Source organism: Mastomys coucha, unplaced genomic scaffold (assembly GCF_008632895.1).
Source record: "Mastomys coucha isolate ucsf_1 unplaced genomic scaffold, UCSF_Mcou_1 pScaffold7, whole genome shotgun sequence".
Classification (NCBI taxonomy): Eukaryota; Metazoa; Chordata; class Mammalia; order Rodentia; family Muridae; genus Mastomys; species Mastomys coucha.
In genome coordinates, this window is record NW_022196913.1 from 47,557,790 (window position 1) to 47,578,899 (window position 21,110).

At 46.2% G+C, this 21,110-nt stretch overlaps 1 protein-coding gene across 7 annotated transcripts in view; it reads left to right on the forward strand.

Moving 5' to 3' along the window:
• The window catches only part of Phactr1 (phosphatase and actin regulator 1), a 469,538-nt gene extending 462,302 nt beyond the window's left edge, over positions 1–7,236 (forward strand). For all 7 annotated transcript variants that reach the window (XM_031358161.1, XM_031358165.1, XM_031358160.1 and 4 more), the window contains 3 exons: positions 4,114–4,254; positions 5,202–5,278; positions 6,550–7,236. In XM_031358161.1, the coding sequence (XP_031214021.1) occupies positions 4,114–4,254; positions 5,202–5,278; positions 6,550–6,565 (234 nt within the window). In that variant the 3' untranslated portion in view covers positions 6,566–7,236. The remainder of the gene's footprint in view (positions 1–4,113; positions 4,255–5,201; positions 5,279–6,549) is intronic.
• Positions 7,237–21,110: the final 13,874 nt, after the last annotated feature.

Consider the following 21,110-nt stretch of genomic DNA (forward strand, 5'->3'; position numbering starts at 1 on the left):
GAAATACTGGATCAGGAAAACACCAAAAGTACTGATCCATTTAGTTAAGATGTTTGGAAAGCACTTAAAACTCCTTACAGCTGGGGTTTTTGCTACATTTTAACCCCCCCCCATAGAGGCTATTATTGCCATGCCATATAAACCCACAGAACTTCCAAAAGATGAGTGGCCTTTTGAGAAAAAAAAAAAACTTGAATAATAAACGTGAAACTATTCTTGGGTCCTGTTAGAAGTTGAATTAATTGATGGCACACAGGATATAACACTCCCTCTGTCTGCATGAAGTGTTTTCAATCAGCCCCCTGCGGTGGCCATCTTGAAAAAAGGGTACTCAGTCTTAAAGATGGTGAAGAGACCCATTAAAATGAATTCTAAAGATGCTCATTAGGAACTCCTCTTCCCTGGAAACATTACATGAAGGACGAGATTCTAAGGTCCTGAGAGGCCACACCACTCATTCAGGAGGTAATTCAGGTTCCTCAACATCCTCTCCCACCAAAATCATCCCAAACACTGGTGGCAAGCCAAATGTCAAACTAATTAAAGTAAGATAAACAAGGTCCTGGATGGTGGGGTGGCTGGCTGGAGCACGGAGGGGATGAGAATAGGAGCTGAATGGCCTCACTTTGGACAGTTGTTCTGCCCCATCCCCACCCACACATCTTTGGGGGAAAGGTGCATTCACTAGTGAGCCTGGGTAAGGGGTGGGGGTGAGGGAGGGGATAAGTGTGTCCTTGAAATAATAGCAAATGAAAAAAAAAAGGATGAACCCCTCATTTCTGTGACAGAAAGTCAAAGACACTGAGAAAACAGCTCAAATCCAGTTTTCTTCGAGTTCATTGGAACTGATCACTGAAACCAAACCCCTTGCTAAAAGGTATTTATGACAAATTACTCAGACATCAGGTGGGCATGGCAGCTCGTGCCTCTTCTCCACTCTGGAAGTCTGAGGCAAGGGCATTGCTGTGAGTTTGAGGTTAGCCTGGGGCATAATAACAAGTTTCAGGCCAACCTGGGCTACACAGTAAGACCTTATCTCAGAAAGAAAGAAAGAAAGAGAGAGAGAGAGAGAGAGAGAGGAAGGAAGGAAGGAAGGAAGGAAGGAAGGAAGGAAGGAAGGAAGAAAACAGAAAATAGAAAAGAAAAAGGAATGAAAGACAGCAATCCAATTCTTATCTCTTAAGTAAAGGTTGTATGTTATCACAGACAAGACTTTGACTATAACTGCATAACACAGTAATGGAGGGGCAGGGGTTTTGCTTCCCACACTTCTGTTCCCAGGATGATGACACCTGAAGCCTTACCCACTAACAGCCCATAGATTTTTCAATCACTGTCATTGTCTCCCCCGTCCGCCTATTCACACCCCCCACACACACACACAAGGACAATTGTCTCATAATTCCAGCATTTCCAGTCCTCAGAGGCTTCCATGAGGAGTCAAATAGTGACCTAGAGGGCAGGGATGAATGTTCCAGGACACAGAGGGAATCTGGAAGGCGGTGTCATATTTATCTGGGTCTGCGAATGTTGTACTCACCTGCAGGGGGAAAATACATAGCTTACCCTGGCTCTGGGCAAAGGCTCTTCCTTGAGCTTTTATCATACCAAAACCAGATGCCAGAGCTGGTGACGGCTTATAGCCTCAGCCCTCAGGTTTCTTTAATAAAATTCTATTGAATTTTAATACACTAGTGAAAAAGTAAATAAAAATAAAACCTAGGAGCTGGTGTTGATACCACAGACCAAGTCATTTTCTGTAACCAAATTGAAGACATAAAAAATTATATGCTAAAAATAAATGCCTGTCTCCCTGCCCCCCAAAATAGAATTGCGCTGGAGATGTAGCACAGTGTCAGAGTGTTCACCTACCATGAGCAAGCCCTGGGGTCCATCCCACCACAACTCCCCCAGATAGGGCAGCTCTCTCAGTGAAAGCATGCATGTATGCATGATGGGAGAAACAGATAGGTTGGAAGGGAAGGGGTACACTTGGGATTTGGGTTGTATTTCTGTGGAATTTGGGTCTCAGTTAACTGGCACTTTTTTTTTTTTCACATTTTGTGATTGCATGTGATACTGCTGGCACCATTTACATAAATGCCGCTTCTTCTCCCTTCTCCCAATCCAACTTTCTCAGAAAAATGGACTCTACTCACAAAGATTGTCTCCTCGGTATCTAGGACCTGGGGCTTTGGGTGTGGAAGGTTATTATGCTCATTGAAGAGAGTTCTGGAAGAGTCTGGCTAGTATCAGATTCACATACCTCCCAAGACCCCAAGACAACAATCTGTGCTGTCCATACGTGTCCCCTCCCAGAACATAAGCATGATACCATGCTTATTTGATAGACCATGACAGTGGCACAGGATTGGTGCATAGAAAGTGCCCCATCCTTGAGGACTTCTACCAGCATGTCCCCTGGTCTCTTAGATTCTGCTGATAGACAGGCAGCTAGTAAAAACCAGACCAGTTTATTTATTCATTTGCTTTTTTTGAGGTGGTGGGCGGAGGAGGGGGTGTCAGATAGATTCTTGCTATGGTAGCACAAACTAGCCCTGAATTCCCCACGTAGCCCAGGCTGGCCTTGAGTGTTAGATCCTCTTGCCTTAAGCTCCTGTGCTGAGATTGAAGGTGTGAAGCACCCTACCCAGCTAGCCTAGTGTGTGGTGATGGTGGTGGTTGTTTTAACTGTAGTACAAATTATGTCAGCTCTCATATTTCAAAGAGAACATGTTGATGCCAAGATGGGCATCATTTTAATTTCTAGCAATCTTGGCCACACAGCTTAGGAAACTGTTTTTCCCGTGACAAGCAACATGCATGCCAAAGTGTGAAGCCCTCAAAAAAACCCTGGTGCTTCAGGACAGAGTAAAAACACTACCAGGGTCTAGACATGAGCCAGTTCCATCATCACAGGGCCTCCCTGGAGCTTCCTCCCCTAGCCATGAGGCAGCCACAGGCCTGCTCAGGCTCACCCTTGCTCTAACCACCAGGCATCTCTCTGGTTAATGGCAGCAGGCCGTCATCTCACTGTGCCATGGCTGCAGCAGGCCAGAACATTCCAGCTCCAGCCAAGGGCATCAGGCAGAGAACTGCATGGCAGCAGAATGGCCAGAGTAACTGGGATTTGTTGTTTGTTTTATAGACCAGAGCTGTAAGACTTTATCTGACTGCCTCTTCTATTAATAGCAGTCAACAGTCTAGGAAAAAATTGTTTTTAAATAACATTGGTTGAACGTGAGTTGACAGCATCGTAAAGGGAGCAGTTGGCCATGTGGCTCCAGAAGAAATAAGCCTGTGACAGGGAAAGATAATAGAAATGTCAGCTTTCTGTCGTTAAAGGACAGAGGAAAGGTGCTCAGAGGGGAATGTCAGGAGGCAGCTATATAAACATGATTTCTTTCCTCCTTCCTCACAAAGCTCATTCTCCATGGTATAAATGTGGCATCGCTCAGCTCTGTGTTGGCTCACCAACCTTACAGCTGACCTTCTGGAAGAAACCCTCAAAACTCCTAAATCAACATATCCCATCCCCTCATCCCAGAGGCTGCTACTATTTGCAAATGCTTGTCTGTGTGCCTAAAACACACAGGCATATATGTATGTTTGTGTGTATGTATATACATATATATATATGTATATACATACACATATATATATATACATACACATGTAGTAGGTATGTGTATGTGTACATATACATATAATGTGTTATAAACCCATTCTGCAGACTGCACTTAATTTAAGACAGAGATGTGGACTCTCCAATCCAAGTTTAGAGAGCATCCTTGCTTAAGGTGCCTGTCTCCCACTGGTGAAGGACAGACAGAGAAAACCCATAGCAGGCACCCACAGCTACACAGACAGCCAGGCTTCTTATCAGGCCAAGACAGCAGACTGATAAAGGATAGTCTGTTGGGTAGTTGAAAGGGATTATGAAGCCCCCAGAATCCCAAAGCTGGTCACTCTGGGTTCTACTCTCACCCCATCTTGCTGTATAACACCTCAGTTGTCTTCCTGGACTCATTTTCCACACCTACAAATTCACACATGGAACCATGGTCTAAAGTCCTCTGTTGACTGGGCCCCACTTTTCTCCCTCCCTTGCAGCTCAGCCAAAGGCCCACGGTGGAAGAACTCCGGGAGAGAAAGATCCTTATCCGATTCAGTGACTATGTGGAGGTGGCAGATGCCCAAGACTATGACCGAAGGGCAGACAAGCCATGGACCCGCCTCACCGCTGCAGACAAAGTAAGCAGAGGCCATGAGAAAGGAAAGTAGGCTTTCTCTGCAAGGAGAACAGGAGCCCTGCCTCAGCCCCACCCTAAAAGTGCTACATCCTCTAAGCTGCTCACAGGAGCCATCCAGGTGACCTGTTGCAAAGCCTCCCAGTCTGTTCTTCACTTGGAAACACAGAACAGACATAACAGTGTGCCTACTTCCCGGGCGGAGGAAGGACAGTATCTTGGTCTATTTGCTAGTGCTGTAACAGAACATTTGAGGCTTCATAATTTTATACAGAAAGGTCATTTAAAGACTCTGGAATCCAGAAAACCCAAGGTCAGGCAGCCTCACATGGTGAGAAGCTCACTCTGCTACATAATGGGACATAAATCAGGGGGAAGGACATATGCCAGAGAAAAAACATAGGAAGTACTCTTACTTTGTAGCCTCCTTTAACTGACCCTGTCCTCTGACAATTACTCCTGAAAGGCCCCACCACCACTCCATATGGTGGCTTTGAGAAATACAGGTTTGATCCAAGATTCTTCAATTCAGCCCATAGCATGTCAGGGAAATGTGCCCAGAAAGACAGAATAACACAGGACTAGGTACAGAACCATTCTTAACATGAGCCTACAGTCTTCTCACTGGCTCTCTGTGATAACGACACCTTCCCAGGCACCCAATGGGAGAATTGCAAAAGGGAGGTGACATCAAAGTCATGTGTGGGGCATCTGTAGTACCACAGGGTGCATAGGGTACAGAGACCCTCATAAAGCATGGCCAGGTCCATTAGACCCTCATGGTGTCCCCAAAGAAGGGAAGTCCTGAAAACTTTGAAAGAACACCCCAGGTGACAAATTTTCTGTATCCACTATATATAGTTGTGTGGAAGAACAAAAATACTGTTAGACATGACAAAGAGGGAGGCGCTCCCACCTCTTCAGCATGCTGACCAGCTGCTATTCTTCCAGGCTGCCATTCGGAAGGAACTCAATGAGTTTAAAAGTACCGAAATGGAAGTCCACGAGTTAAGTAGACACTTAACCAGGTTAGTACTGATGGGATCCGGCTTGTATGTCCCAGCAACACATGACAATGTTTGTTTTTTGACTTATTTCATTTTTGTTTAAGACACAGCTGACCTGGTTCTCACTACATAGCTCAGACTGGCCAGGACTTACAGCAATCCTCCTGCCTCAGTCTTTTGGGGTGCTAGCCTTGCAGGTGTCAATATATACTTTCAAGTAAATGATCTTTTGTCCTGGATTACTAAGTGGTTTTGTGGCTAAGGTGGGAGAAGATAAGACAGAGATGGACATCAAGGTCTACTTTTAAGTTAATAAAATGAGAGCGGTGCGCCTAGGGGCCAGGGGGCACACATTATTAGTTCCAGCACTGGGAGGAAGAGGTAGATAGATCTCAGTCAAGTTTGTGGTGGCGCACCCCTTTAATCCCAGCACTTGGGAGGCAGAGGCAGGCGGGTTTCTGAGTTCGAGGCCAGCCTGGTCTACAGAGTGAGTTCCAGGACAGCCAGGGCTCCACAGTGAGACTGTAACATAACAAAAACAAAACAAAAGAGGTTGGAAGAAAAAAAAAAAGTCTTGGGCCAAAAATGTTAAGAATGTTAAAGGCCCAGGCCAAACAAAAGTCACCTTCTGCTTTTTAGTTCACTCAAAAATAATCTCTGACAAGTGTTGGATGACCCCAAAGTGAATTTTTATTAAAAAAAAAAACAAAAACAAAAACAAAAAAACCTGAATCCAGAGAGATAAGGGTGCTGCCAACATACAGTCGGCAGAGACCAAGCCTGGACAGAATACCAAGGCAGCACATGGGAACCACTCAAGAGCATTCTGCCATTCTGTGCTCTTCTACCAAGCAGTCCTGTCTAATGTCACTTGGGAAAAATGAGCCACTGAAGGAAATAGCTACAAGGGATGTGTGCATGCTGACTTAGTGACTAAGCTGCTGGCTTTTCTAATCACCCCTTTGGAGAACACGTGCAGAAACAGGGCTTATCAATGTACCTACTGCCCAACTCAGACACAGGGTTAGGGCCTCCATCTTGCTGTCATTCAGGAGTTCCAGTGCAACCACCCAGTTTGGATGTCCAAAGACTCCAAACTAAACCCTCTTAGGTTTCTAGATGAGCTCTATGGAGTTCGAGGGCTTGGGGTGCCCCGCTGTGTTTGTGTCAAGGGTGGGAGGTCACACCAGAACATCACTGTCACAGCCCGGGTACCTGAGAATGGGAAGACACTGTTGTGGGTTCTGGGCCTCTGACATTCCTGGGCCTTGACAAAGTTCCTTGTTTCCCAGGTTTCATCGACCTTAACAGTGGGATTACTCTTCAGTGCTCTGCTGTCTTCAAAACATAAATTTTTAAGAACCATAAGTGCTGGCGTCTGTCCACTTCCCCGTTACCATGTAAATCCGAACTGCCTTTTTTTTAAAAAAAAGAAAAAAGAAAGAAAGAAAAGAAAAAAGAAGAAGGAGAAGAAGAAGAAGAAGAAGAAGAAGAAGAAGAAGAAGAAGAAGAAGAAGAAGAAGAAGAAGAAGAAGAAGAAGAAGAAGAAGAAGAGAAAGGAAACACAATTGGGATTCTGTGTGCAAGAACACCATGGCGAGCACTCCTCAGAGCTGCTGGCACCCCTTCTGCTACAGAAAGGTGTCCTGGCCCCCATCAGGGACCGACCTGAGGATTGTCCAGAAACAGCCTCATCCCCTCCATCCAGACCCAGCAAGCACCACATTGGTTCAGTCTTCGGTGAACCCCTTCCTCACAAGGGACTGTTGCCTGAGTCCAAAGAAGCCAAGGGCTTGGTTTGGGAATGGCTAGGTGAAAGTCATAATCCAGCTGCCCTTCTAGACTCGGCCAGACACATGGGCTCCAGATGGGGTATCTACTTTGTGGACCCTTAAGAGGGGGATGCTGGGAAGGGGGTGATGACCTCTCAGTCCCCCACCTCACACACACATATACACACACACGAACATGTGTATACACACATGCTTTCTCTTCAGCTTTGTCTTGGGGGAGTCTATGCTGGCACTTTGATCATAAGCATGTGTGCTGTGGGCATAGGAGGCTAACCCTGAGCATCTACTTTAAAGCCCCTCCCCCGTCCCAAACTGAACTGCCTTCTGGAAGACTCTGGTAGGGATAGTGGCCATCTGCTCAGTTCTCATTCATTGACCAGTTTATGTTCGCAAAGCCCAGGGCCATGGGTGATCTAATGCTTAAATGCCCTTGCCAAGGTTCCCTGTGATATTCACAAGGATGAACTGACCAGGGGGCTAGGGTCATAAATCCCATGGCCCTCATTTTTCTTTGGCCCTGTAACACACCTGGGACAGTGGTGATGTGGCTTGGCTGTTGATAGCTTCTGAGTACCAATGCATGGAGGCCAGTGCGGGGGACCAATATCCCACTGCCATTCCAGAGCCTTCCACTCTTCTGTTTATGCACTGAAGAGTTTCTGCAGAGAGATCCACATCTCAGCAGGGCTAGCACTGGGCAAAACTTTGCCAGCCATGACTATCTGTGGTGTCCCTTACTGCCCCACTTACCCAGAGAGACCCTGTCCTCTCTCTCTCTCTCAGAATATGCCTCCAGCCACCCCAAGGGTTGGGTGTACACTGAGGAAAGGGCACCCTAAACCCTAAGGAAGTCTTTTGCAGCACTGGTTTTCTTCCTAACTAAGATCACAGACCCTTGGGTGCAAAGTTTCTGCCACAACCCCTGTGGTGTGTCCAGCTTTCAGAGTCACTAGGTGATGGCTTACTCCCTGACACACACCTGGCACTTAGAAAGATGCCAGCTGGCCAGCCTGGCCAACCACAAAAGAGTTATCACCTTGTCAAACCAGTTGGGACCATGTTACTCTTAGGATACCGCCTAAGTGAGGCCATTCAATCCTCTGGAGCGTTAATGGCTCCATGGTCAGTTGCTAACCCAGGAACCAGAGCTTAAAGGAAAGCTTAGATCAGCCCTACAGGTAGTGCCATGCGCTACTGATGCTCTTCTGGTACCATCTGGATGGAGCACACCTCTGTCCAGACCAAAGACAACACCATGACTGGGTCTTTCTATCATTATTATTATTATTATTATTATTATTATTATTATTATTATTATTATTATTATTATTTGTATGTTCAGAGAGGTATTCAGGGAAAATGTGGTGGGGACTTTAGCATGGATGGCTGTAAACACAGTCTTCCCAAAAGGCTTACTGACTTTTGAATGTGTACATGGTAGGAGGAAAGATGAAGAAATCTTTCCTTGAACTTCCCTAGGGTGAAGGATAGGCACATGTTCTGGGTGGAGCTCCCTGCCTGGCCAGGCCTGAGGTCTGTACTTCTTCTAATTAGCAGCTGTGCTTTAGGCTGCTGTGGTGGCCTGGCCTGACAGACCTTCCCCAGCCAGGAAGAGTCCTAAGGAACTCCTCTCACAAAGGCCCGTGGCTTCCCTGCTGGCCTTGGTTCTAGGGCCCTTTTGATTGCCAGGGAACAGAAATCCCAAACTCACCTACTCTCTGCTGCTAGCCAGCAGCCTTCATTGTTAGCCGCCAGCATGCCCTGAGATGCCCTCCTCTTTACATATGGAAGAAATTGGACAGAATGTCCACATCACTTCCTTCAGGGTACCCTTTTGCAGAAGTCACTTGCTCAGAGTTAGGGATATGCCTCACATGCTCCTAAAAGGTCATCACCTTTGGGGATGGGTAAGTGGTTCTTACTCAGGCTCAGCAGCCTCTGCAGCTGGATGGTACTTCCGCTCTCCTTCTGAAAACCTGGACTCAGTCTTCAGGGAGCTATAACCACGTTTTCCCCACTTTGTTAGGACAACTGGAGTGACTTGAATTGTTTCCAAAGTTGACAATTTGACATTAATTAGGTGGGGGCAGGGGGGAATAAAAGGTAAGTGAGATGGCTTAAACATCCCTTTCTGGGAAAGCAGCAGTTCTCAAGTGAGTTCATCTTAAGCCTATACAGTCCCATCTGAGCACTGTGGAGTTCGGGTTAGCAAAAAGAGAGAAAACAAAATGTGTCAGACTTTAGGTTTTTCTCTCAAAATCAGGCATTACTGAACCCCCATCTCAGTCCACTTCCCTGACAGAAAAGCATGCCATAAACTGGCTTTTCCAAAAACCTGATCACTTCATTCCCCAGACCCCCTCACGGCCCTGCCAGGTTTTTAGAACATGAGCCTTTCTGCCAGTAGAGAAACCAAACTGCTCAATGGTCAGTGTGAGGAGACCTCTGAGTTTCTTTTTCTCCTGCTTATGAACATGTATTTGTACTTTTGGAGTGAGCATCGCGGTGTGTCGCTTCGATGAATGGGATTCCAGGTTCTCCCTGTGCACAGCCAGTGGGCAGGTGTCACCTTTGGTGACTTCTTCCTCCCATAAGTCTGTTCCTCCCTAAACAGGTTGCTTTCTCCAGTTGCTTCCTGGTGTCTGTACATAGTTTGTCTTTGTATAGGAGTGATTGTGGTGACAGTCGATCCCGTGCCCTCCCGGGTTCTAACTTAACAGATGACGGCTGTATGAGGAAGATACTGTACATAGAATATAAATGAAACTGGATCTCTGTGGCCTAGGTTTTGTACATACAGAAACTGCATGGTAAATTATTGTTTCTCTCTGATGATGTAAGCAGTTTCTTTAAAAACAAACCAAAAAAAAAAAAAAAAGTTAAAAAAAAAAAAAAAACCAGCTTTGACTCCTGTGTTCTTTTATCTCCTGATGGCAGGGACCACCAAAAATAGTTGGGCTGAGGAAGGATTGGCAAAGGGGGGGAGGGAGGTCACCAGATTCTGAGGAGACCAGCAAGCTCACGTTTCTGGTAGCATTCGGGGTGGGAGGCAGCATTGCTGCACATAGATGAACTTTCTAGAACGTTTATATCTTCAGCCATTTTTGACATTTTGAAAATCTCCCAAACCTCTGTCCCTGAACAATCTAGGGAGAGTGAATATAAATTAGCCTTTAGATAAGTCACTCAGGGTCTTGCCAGTATAGATATTAGACAGCTTTATAGCCTCGGGGGGGCATCCTTTGGGGTACTTCTATATCCTAACAAAAGCTGTATATTTCTTTGCCTTTTGAAAACAGTGTAACCGCTGTATCTGAAAATTCAACAACCTTTGGATCAAAAATATGGGGGAGATTGCATGTGTACTGAATGCATACTTATCATATCATACATACATATCATATGGGATAGTGCCTACTGACCCCACAAATAGATTGTATCAGATACTAATATATCATTTCATGCCTAGGGAAGGATGTCCAAAAATCGCAGGTTAATAATGTAACTGTCTTATACCAGGGAATAGAGCATGCCCAGATTTGAGATGAGAATGGCCCTGGAATTCCACAGGCAGACAGACAGACAACTGTATATATGAACCTGGTTCTTGAGGACTTGGTATCTGTCTAAAAGAGCAAGCATTCTCTCACATGACCATCTGGTTTTACCAGAAGGTGCTAGGGAAGCAGAGTGCTGCGGTCTCCATGTGGGAAGCTGATGAGTCTTCTATTCTTGACCCAGTGATGTAAGGAGGCGCTCTAGTGGGGAAGTGCAGCAAGGGACCGCCTGCACTGAGCTTTGTAGAGGAGACACCTGGGAGTCTTCTTGACTTACAAATACTCAGGAAGTCTGGATGCAGCTGGAGTCCTGTGTCTGGCACTCTCCCAGGGCCTATGCTACAGATGGGCTAGGAACTACACCTAAGGCACAGGCTTCAGAGAACAGGCCACTTGCAATGTCTGGGACCCCTGAGTGGCTACATGAATGGCATGCGCAGCTGGGAGACTGGCAGTAAAGCTCCAGTCTCCATATCTCCCCTGCAAGGCAGAGAACCATGCAGCAGGAGTGGCTACAGTGTGTGTGTGGGGGGGGGGGGGGGGGGGAGGAAGGGGAGTACAGTGAGTGGTTTACTGGAGTCTTCTCGTCTACTCAAATGTCTACATTCAGATTTAATTTAAATTATTGTTTCTCTTTGAAGATATATGAGAGTTTCCAGGAACAACTCTCTCTGACTTTCCATGTCTTACCTGGCTGCAGTTTTCTGTGGACAGAAAGTAAACTTTCTGGGAAGTAAACTCTTTTTGTTTGTTTTTGTTTTTGTTTTTTCGAGACAGAGTTTCTCTGTGTAGCTCTGGCTATCTTGGAACTCTGTAGACCAGGCTGGCCTTGATCTCAGAAATCCGCCTGTCTCTGCCTCCCAAGTGCTGGGATTAAAGGTATGAGCCACCACTGCTCGGTGGAAGTAAACTTTTTAAAGAGCGCCAAAGAAGCTGTTCCTAGCAGGAGAGAAGAAAAAAATGGCCAGGATGAGAATGAAGGGTCTGGTTATGTATTCTCACCAAGCTGAAACAGCTTGGTACCGCCATTCCTATATCTGCTTCCATATACCTAAGTGGTACTAAGTGGTATCAGTGCTGGCCCATGTCACCTAATTTCTCCATGACTCTGTTTGACTTGCATGTTCTTTTTTTATCGTGTATGTATGAGTATGCTTGCACTTGCACTTGAGCATGAGTGGAGGTCAGAGGTCAACCTTGGGTGTCAGTCCTCATGCTCCACCTTTTTGGAGAATAGGATCTTTATTGTTGGCTGCTGCACACGACAGGTCCTTGAAGCCTCCTCCTGCCTCTGCCTCCCATCATGCTGGGATTGCTGACAAATCACAACTGGCTGGGTGTGAGTTCTAGAGATCTAAATTCAGGTCTCCATGTGTGCACAGCAAGCACTTTACTGAGTGGTCTCCTCAGCCTAAATTCTCAAACATCCTTAGAGAGTCAGATTCAGGGGTGGTTCGAGGTTTCGAAGGGTGTTTGGTTTGAGACATGGTCTTCCTCTTCTTCCTTCCTTCCTTCCATGGTCTTCCTGTAACCCTGGATGGCCTAGAACTCACTGTAGACTCTGGCTAATCCTCACTTCAGCCTCCTGAGTGCTGGGATTATAGCCATGAACCACCATGTCCAGCAATATGACAGTTTTTAAAACATGTAGAAACGGAAACTTTTACCAGGTCCTTCGGGGGCTCAGCTCTCAGGCCACTTGCAAGAACCAGCATCAGTCAATGGGTCATCTGTCCTCATTTGCCATGGATGGAGACCATCGTAGGATGTTGCTCTTGTAGTGCCTAAAGCATACCTCATCCTTGGCATCAAAGAGGCAACTTCAACCCAACTGTTCATGCAGAGCATAACACCTCCTGGCTCGGTCTCTGCTGATGTCCAGTAATCATGCTGGCTTCAGCAGTGTCCCTCTGTGCAGCCATAGCTAAACACCAGGGACCAAGAAAGATAAGTCTCTCAGCCCTCCCATTCCCCCACCCACCCCCAGGTGCTCTGCCTGGCTGAAATTGAGATAAGGTTCTTGTCCATGGAGATACTTCTCAGGATTGGACAGCCAGGTGATATTTATGGCCTGGAAGGAGAATAATGCTGAACAAGGTCCTGGTGTTGGATGAATCCTACTGAGAGTCCTGAACAAGCTGCTGAGTGACTGCAGGAAGTCATAATCAGGTCAGCTGGGCAGGCAGCAGTTGCCATCATGGGCACAATTAGGGCAAGGACATTCTCCCCTCTCAGCAGCCCCACTCTGGGAGGCCAGTTGTGCCTGCTGTGAAAGCACACCTGGCCTTTCTACGCTGCACCAGAACCTTCCAGGAGGCTCAGAGGCTAACAGATGCACAGCTTGGGAATCAAGCAGCTCAGGCCAGAGCAGGAAGCCAGCCCTGTGCCAGCTGTATGCTGCCTTTGGTACTGAGGCACTAGGGACTTCCTTTCCAAACCACTCAGTTGTTTGGTTGGTTGGTTGGGTTTTTTGTTTGTTTGTTTGTTTGTTTTGGACACAGGATCTTTTACGTATGCCTGGCTGACCTGGAACTCACTATGTAGACCAGGCTAGCCTCAAACTCATATTCTCTTGTCTCTGCCTCTGAGTGCTAGAATTAAAGCTGTGTGCTACACCTGACACCAAAGCACTCTTAAAATACCAGTCGGCACTTTTGCCAGCTCCAGGCCCCGCCCTCAGCCCATGCTTTCATAGCGACAACTGCCCCTTGTGTGAGTTTAGCTACTGTGGGCACTTCTCACTTCTGTCTCCCTTGGGTGACAGGCACAGGGCCAGCAGGACAGGCTTCTTTTTCTGTAGAAATCATACTATATAAAGTGCTTACTTTGTGACAACAGAAGTTGGCTCTAAGGAGAACCAGGACAAAGTGTGGGAAAGAGCCAACCAACCATTGCTAGACCTCCTATACTGGTGGCCTTTTCTCCCCGATATGCACACACCTATTTCCATTAAGAAAATAGGAGGAAAACTACAGCTAATGGAGAGCCAGAAGGAAAGGCATCATAGGTCTGCCTGGGCTACAGAGTGAGTTCAAGGCTAGCCAGTGTAATTTACTGAGGCTGTTCCTTCATACTGTTCCCAGATGAAAGCATAGAACTCATTGGGCTTTGCCTAACAAGTAAGAGGCCTAGATTCTATCTTTAGTACTACCAAAAAACAAAACAAACAAACAAACAAAAAACCCAGCAGCAAGTGCACATCATACTAGTTTCCATTTAGCTGACTTAAATGGATCTTTGTGCCCATACTGGCACGACTTCAATCATATTACAAATTAAAATCCAAGCCCAGGTCAGAACCAGGGAAAGCATGTAGGCTTCAGGCCACACAGTAGCTGTTCTAAGCAGGGACCTACTGGGCCAGGCACTATGAGGTTTTTAAGCTGGGCCTCTTTTAGCCTCACCAGCCCTCTGTTGGGAAGGAGGTACAGCTCTTTTGTTTCCCCCATGAGAGAGGATCTCATGCAGCACTGCACAAAGCTCTGTACTGGGACACTGTGTTGGTCACCTCTATCCTTGGTCCCCATTTCACAGGCCAGGGGACATAAGCTGACAGGATACAGGACAGCAGAGCTACCTGAACTCTACCCTCTTCACCCAGTCCAGCTCCTGTCTCCCAGATCTCTAGTGACCTACAAAGACAATTGGGAAGGTGACAGCTGGAGACACATTTTTTTTCATTCAGTGTTAGGGCATGAGCGCAGGTCTCTTTAATCAGAGTTGAGGACTGGACCTGGATCCTTTCCTTCAGTCCTGGGGCGGGGGGGCTTGAACTTACGGCCTTTTATTCAGTATTGAGGATTGAACCTCGGTCCTTTTATTGAATACTGACTGGGTATTGAGTCTAGGTTGATCCTAGGGAAGTTCTCTACCTCTGAGCCACAAAACTGGCACTTCTTTTTACTGTTTCAGACAGGAGCTAAGGCTAGGCAGTGCTGGAACACACCTTTGATTCCAGCACTTGGGAGGCAGAGGCAGGTCTAATGGAATGAGTTCTAGGACAGCCAGGGCTACACAAGAAAACCTGTCTCAAAATAAAACAAAGACAGGAGCTCAATAACCCAAGACACCCTGAACTCACTCTATAGCACAAGCGCATCTCAAACTTACAGCTCTTCTATCTCAACCTCAGCCTGTGACACCATGCCTGCCCTGATGAACTGCATCTGCTCTGCTAGGGTCACTACAGCAGTAGCTGGAAGCTCACCCAACACTAAGGCAAACTGAGATCTGTTTTTAATGTCAACAAAGTCTGGAGGTAGGCTGGGAAGGGCTTGTATAATGCTTCCATGACAGCAAGCATCACGGATCCATTTTTCTGCCCTACCTAACTTTTATAACATAACTTTTATCCATAAGGTTATCTCCTGGTACAAGATGATTTCTAAAGTTCCAGCCATTACCTATGAGTTCTAGCCTGGAAGTGAGAGGCAAGATCACCTGCCATCTGAGTAAATCCTCCATGTGCTTGTGAGAGAGGATGGGGATGCCTAAATGTATGGTCCATTTTAAGGTCAGAGGGTCATGCATGTATGCATCCTTTGAGACAGGTCTCTCACTGAGCCTGAAACTCTGTCACTGGGCTGGCCTGCAGATTTCCATGGATACACCCATCTCTGCCTCCCATTTTGCCTTCCCTGAGATCACAGGCACGCACCACTATGCACCACTTTTTCCACAGGTTCTAGGGACCCAAACTCAGGTCCTCACACTTAGGAGACAATCACTTTACCAACTGCCCCATCTCCCCAACTTAGTAAGTCCTCTTTTATAAATTATTCTGAAAGGCCTGCCATCACCTTCCACCCCTACCAAAAAAAGACCCTGGGAAAGCCTTGTAAACAGATCTGTTTATTAAGAAAGAAGGGGAAGGTGGGTACTGGTTAAAGGGCCATCAAGTCATGGGTCAGTTCTCAACAGCAATCCTTGGTGATGAGATCTGTGGTAGGTTATCGTCATAAAACCACTTCCTATAATCTGGTGGGGAGAAGGAAGGCTAAAGAGTACATAGCTTCTCATACTGAGCTTCTAGTCCTAGTTTGAAGTCCTTCTTTTAGCAACACTTTAGGGATAAGCTCAGGCTATCTATCTATCCATCCACCCATCCATCCATCCATCCATCCATCCATCCATCCATCCATCCATCTATCTATCTATCTATCTATCTATCTATCTATCTATCTATCTATCTATCTATCTAATGTCTTGCTGGCTGGCTGGCTATCTGACAGGATCTCCTATAGACCAGGCTAGCCTTAAACTCTCTATGTAGCCAATGATGACCTTGAATTTCTGATCTTCCTACTTCAGTCTCCCACAGGATAGAATCTGAAGCATGAACCACCACACCTAGCCTCACCATTTAAAGTGAGAAAACAGCTCTGGCAGGTTGCTTCTCTGTAATAAATCCTTTAGCCAGCAGAGTAAAGTCTTGCATTAGCTAAAATCTGCATGTCCTCAGTCCTTGCTATGCAAACGGTGTAGCCTTGGCAGGAATCTTGGAGGAAACACAGATCAATCCCTGGGCCCCACCCAGACATGAACTGTGAACTCAGCATCAGTAAAGTCCAGGAGATTCCATGCGCAAACCAGAGACCCTGTTGTTAGGTTTAGGTGGCTCTGTAGGTCAGGGCTGAGGAATGTCATAAGGTCAAACCATGCCACAATTACGGGGGAGGAGCCCTCGGAACAAAGACAAGAGTGGGTCAGAGAGAGAGAGAGAGAGAGAGAGAGAGAGAGAGAGAGAGAGAGAGAGAGAGAGAGAGAGAACAGGCTGTAATGGCAGGGACTTTTTAAAGGGGACTCGGGCTGCATTTGGTGGCTGGTGACATGGCTGCTGTCACTGCGTTACTGAAGGCAGGCTGGGAGCACCTGGTTCTGGAATGTGGGTGGTTCCTAACACCTGTTTCAGTGCCATATCTTACAGAATGTAGGGTGGGTATCTGTTCGCCTAAACATGCTTCTCAGGGAGCCACCTGCTCCTCTGCTGAACAAATGAAGGCATTGTGTCCAGCTACCAGACAGAAAGTAGTTCACATATAATTATTTTTATTTTATTTTTTGGTGTATAAAGGGAAGAGAGGGAATGCTTGGTGTGTGTGTGTGTGTGTGTGCATGCATACATGCATGTAGATGCTAGATACTTCCAGTATCATGCCTCAGGCATTTTCTACCTTGTTATTTTTTGTTCTTGAGGGGTAGAGGGGTTAATCTCTTATTCTTAACTGGAATTTTTTTCATACAAAATATTCGGACCACACTTTCTCCTCCCCTAACTCCTCCACGATCCTCCCCATCCTATCTCTCTCTCTCTTTAGAAAACAAACAGGCAAACAAAAAAACAAACACACACACAAAAACACACAAGAAACACAAACATACAAAAACACAAAATCAGAAACCAAAGGCCAATTTGACAAAACATAAACCTCAAAAAGCAATATGAGACAAAAACTCTGCAATGCCATTGTGTATTGGTCATCTACTGATGTGGTATGGAATCTGCCCTTAGATGCAGTTATTATACTCTGCAAGACTCCAGTGAAGAAAACTAAGTTTTCCTTTGCAAGTAGGTGTCAACTGCAGATAGCTTCTTGGTCAGGAATGGGAGTCTACTTCTCCTCTAGTCCCCATCTCAGCACTGGGGCCCCATCTGACTGGAACCTGTACAGGCCCTGTTCAGAATGCCACCTCCTCTGTGAGTTCAAAGGCTACCTTGTTTTTTGAGACCTGTTTTTCACTAGCCTCGAGCTCCTCAAGTAGACTAGACTTACCAGCCCATTGAGCCCAGAACTCTGGGATTATAAGTATATTCTACCACCATGCCCAACTGTTTTTTAAATGTGGGTTATACAAAGATGGAACTCAGGCCTTTGTGCTTATAGATCAATCACTTTACCAACTGAGCCATCTCCCCTTATGAGGTCCCCTCCCTCCTTCTTATAGTGCTATGTATTAAGCCAGGGCTTTTGTGTGTCCTAGATATTTATTGCTGAACTCCATTTCCCAACCACATAGAGCTTTTAGGCTCAGAAGAGAGGTAGTGAGTTCCTTCTAGCCAGGCAGCAGGAATACAGGGTCTGGCTTACTCATCTAATGGTGGTGACCTCTTTCACCTGCTGTGCACCCGGAACTTCCCTTCTCTTATCTCCCAGCTGACTGACCAGCAGGCTCCCTTGGGTTCTGACATTCCTCAGGGCTAAGCATGCCTTCCCTGTGATCCTATGATCCATCAACCTTAGCAGCCACAAACTCTAATTGCTCTGACTTGGGTCCACTTAACCGTCACATGGTCTGGCAACCCCAGCTCAGGTACAGAGACCAGATATTAAGCACCCTAATCCCTACTCCCCAATGCAATCAGAGATATAAACACAACTGCTGTCTGCCACTGGCCTCCATCCAGTCCTCCACCTCCCAGGAGGAAGCCAGCTTTAGTAGACTTGTGGATTGGATCAGACTTGTTATGAATGTTCACTGGGAAGACCCAGCCATGAAAATGGTTTGCCAAGGGCATCAATGTGATTCTTCCCTTTCTGTGTACCCTCCCATCACCTCCCACCCCATGAAAGGGCAGGCTGTCCAGCAACAGCAGTTGGCTGAAATTACAAGAAAATGGTGCAGAACAAGCCACTCAGACACAGCTGAGTGGGTATCCCAATCCCGCAGCCCTGCAAAGCAGGCTTCTGATAAGCACACACGCTGAACAGAGTGGAAGGCTTACAGGATGTCCTCCTTGCCTTCTTTCTTGTGCTGATGCATTCTCACCAGTGGCCCTGGGGCTACTGGTTGGTCCATGGCTGAACCAGACCCACAGATTTAAGATTTAAGCCAACAGACTGGCTCCAGAGGCTGTATATGCACCATAGAAATGTAATGTCTCTGAGTACCAGAGACAGAAGCATTCAGCTCACCCATCCAACATCTGAACTGAGCCTTAGAGACAGAAAGATAGTACCCACCCTGGGGTAGAAGGGGTATGTCTCTAGGCAAAGACAGTATATCTAAGGTGGGCATCAGGGAGAGGCCACTGGGAACTACACTGGATGAAATGGTGCCAGGCATAGCCATTACCAAGCCTTGGTCTTGGTAATGACATGGAAAGTTTAATCACACCAAGTGCGTAGAGATGCCTGATAGGTACCAGGGTGCCACTGGGCACAAGGGATTCTTCTAATGTTCTATAGCACAAGATAACTGTAACGTACAGTTAAACAGTACAGAGGATTAAGGATGCTCCCAACACATAAGTGTCTAAAGTCATAACTATGCAATTGATCCTCATAGTCGCCACACACTGTATGCATACACTGAAATGTTCTCACATCCCACAAACATGCACGAGTGCTGTTGTATCCATTTACGTAAATATATGTAAGGAACAGGGAAGCGGTATGGTGGGTATAGCAAGCATGAAGACCTGAGTTCAGATCCCTAGAACCCATGTAAACTGGATAAAGTGTGTCTGTGATCCCAGCGCTCCTACAGCAAGATGGGACACAGACAAGAGAATCTCTACTAGCTTGAGGGCTCACTAGCTTGGTGTACAGTGTGGCAAACAAGTGTCCTTGCCTGTCTCAAACAATTTGTGAGGAAAGGACCATCACCTGAGGTTGTTCTCTGACTTGTGTGTACACATGCATGTCCAAACCCAGGCATGCATACAGCATACATCCAGAGGACACATTAATTTATGTTCTAGGGTGGGGATTTGTGACATCATTTGCTCAGCATGCACAAGGCCCTAGGTTCCATCCCAAGATATCAAAAAATTAAAAACAAACAAAAAAACAACCAAAAAGAAGAAAGGAGAGAAAGAAAAAAAGAGAAAGAAAGAAAGAAAGAAAGAAAGGAAGAAAGAAAGAAGAAAGAAAAGAAGAGAAAAGAAAAGAAAAGAAAGAAAAGAGAGGGAGGGAGGGAGAGAGGGAGAGAAGAAAGAAAAAAGGAAGGAAGGAAGGAAGAAAGAAAAAAGGAAGGAAGGAAGGAAGGAAGAAAAAAGGAAGGAAGGAAGGAAGGAAGGAAAGGAGAAAGGAGGAAGGAAGGAAAGAAGGACCAAAGTTCCAGACAGCCCAAACCACTCCTGCAAACTGGATGATTTCTTAAATGCTAGAGGCAGAGAGGAAATAAAGTGTGCTGTCAGCACAGAAGTTTACAAGGGCCTCTCCTGAGATAGATCTTGAAGGATAAAATGGCTCAACAGGCAGGATCCAGCCACATCCTCCTTACTAACCATAGGGATACAGGCATTCCCATTCCAGAGTGCTCTGAGGGGCTTTTGCTTTTCTTTAAGAGTTTTACTTCATCTTTGTTATAACATAAGATCCCACGTAGCCCAGGTTGATCCTGAACTCATTATCCTCACCTCCAGAGAGCTGGGAGTATACTAGGGAACCACCACATCTCACTGTGACCTGGTGATCCCAGAGGCTACATGTGAAGTGCACCAATATGTATACGATAGCATGTGGGTAAGAGTCCATGTGTGAGGTTGAGGGAAGGAAAGCTGAGTGGTGGGCTTGGAGCATAGAACCAGGGAAAGCTGCAGAGCCCTGCTCCCTTACCTAAAGGCTACCCTGACACCTCTACCCCTGATACCTTGCACCCCAGAGTCATTGTGCCTGCTCAGGAGGTGAAAGGCGCTCAGCTTTTAGAAGGAAACAGAGATGCTTACTGCTTATATTCTGTTATGAAGCAAGATCCCCATGGAGGCCCCAGGCGTCCTCTCCAGCAGCCCATCACTCAGTTCAGGGTTGGCTCATAAACAGGAGTACGCTCACATTTAAGTCGGAGGCAGGGAAACTAAGGAGCCAGACACCAAATGGCTAGGGTACCAGAGGGGCAGAGGCAGCATTTAGAAGCAGATCATTCAAAGTCTTTGCTCCATACTGCCTCTCTCAAAAATTCCAACTGTCATAAGAGCAAAGCTACACATATTCCAACACACACTCAGGCCCCCATATACACAAGGCACACTTACACACAACAAATGTACAACTATCATACATTCTGCATGTATATATATCTAACACACACACACATGCCACACAGACTCCCTACATACTCTGCATGTACACCAATCACACATTTTCACCTCATAGATACCAGCCCCCTTTGACATATTCACAAATACACATTCCACATACACACCTACCCCCTCCACATATATACCAGCCCCCTTCCACTACCTACCCACACACATATATATATACCACATATATATTCTCCCATTCTACACACACCACGCATTCCATATATATACACTTACCCACAAATATATTAGCCCCCCTCCACACATACACACACACCCATCATATATATCAGCTTCCCCAACATACATACCCACACATCCCCTTTTTCCTTGTGTATGTGTATAGAGGCCAAAGTCCAACCAATCTCCTTCCCCAGCACCCAGATAAAAAGCTGAATATGGTGGCATATGCTCTGATGAAGCAGAGACAGAAAGATCCCTGAGGCTCACAATCCATCTAGCCTAGCTAACTTAAC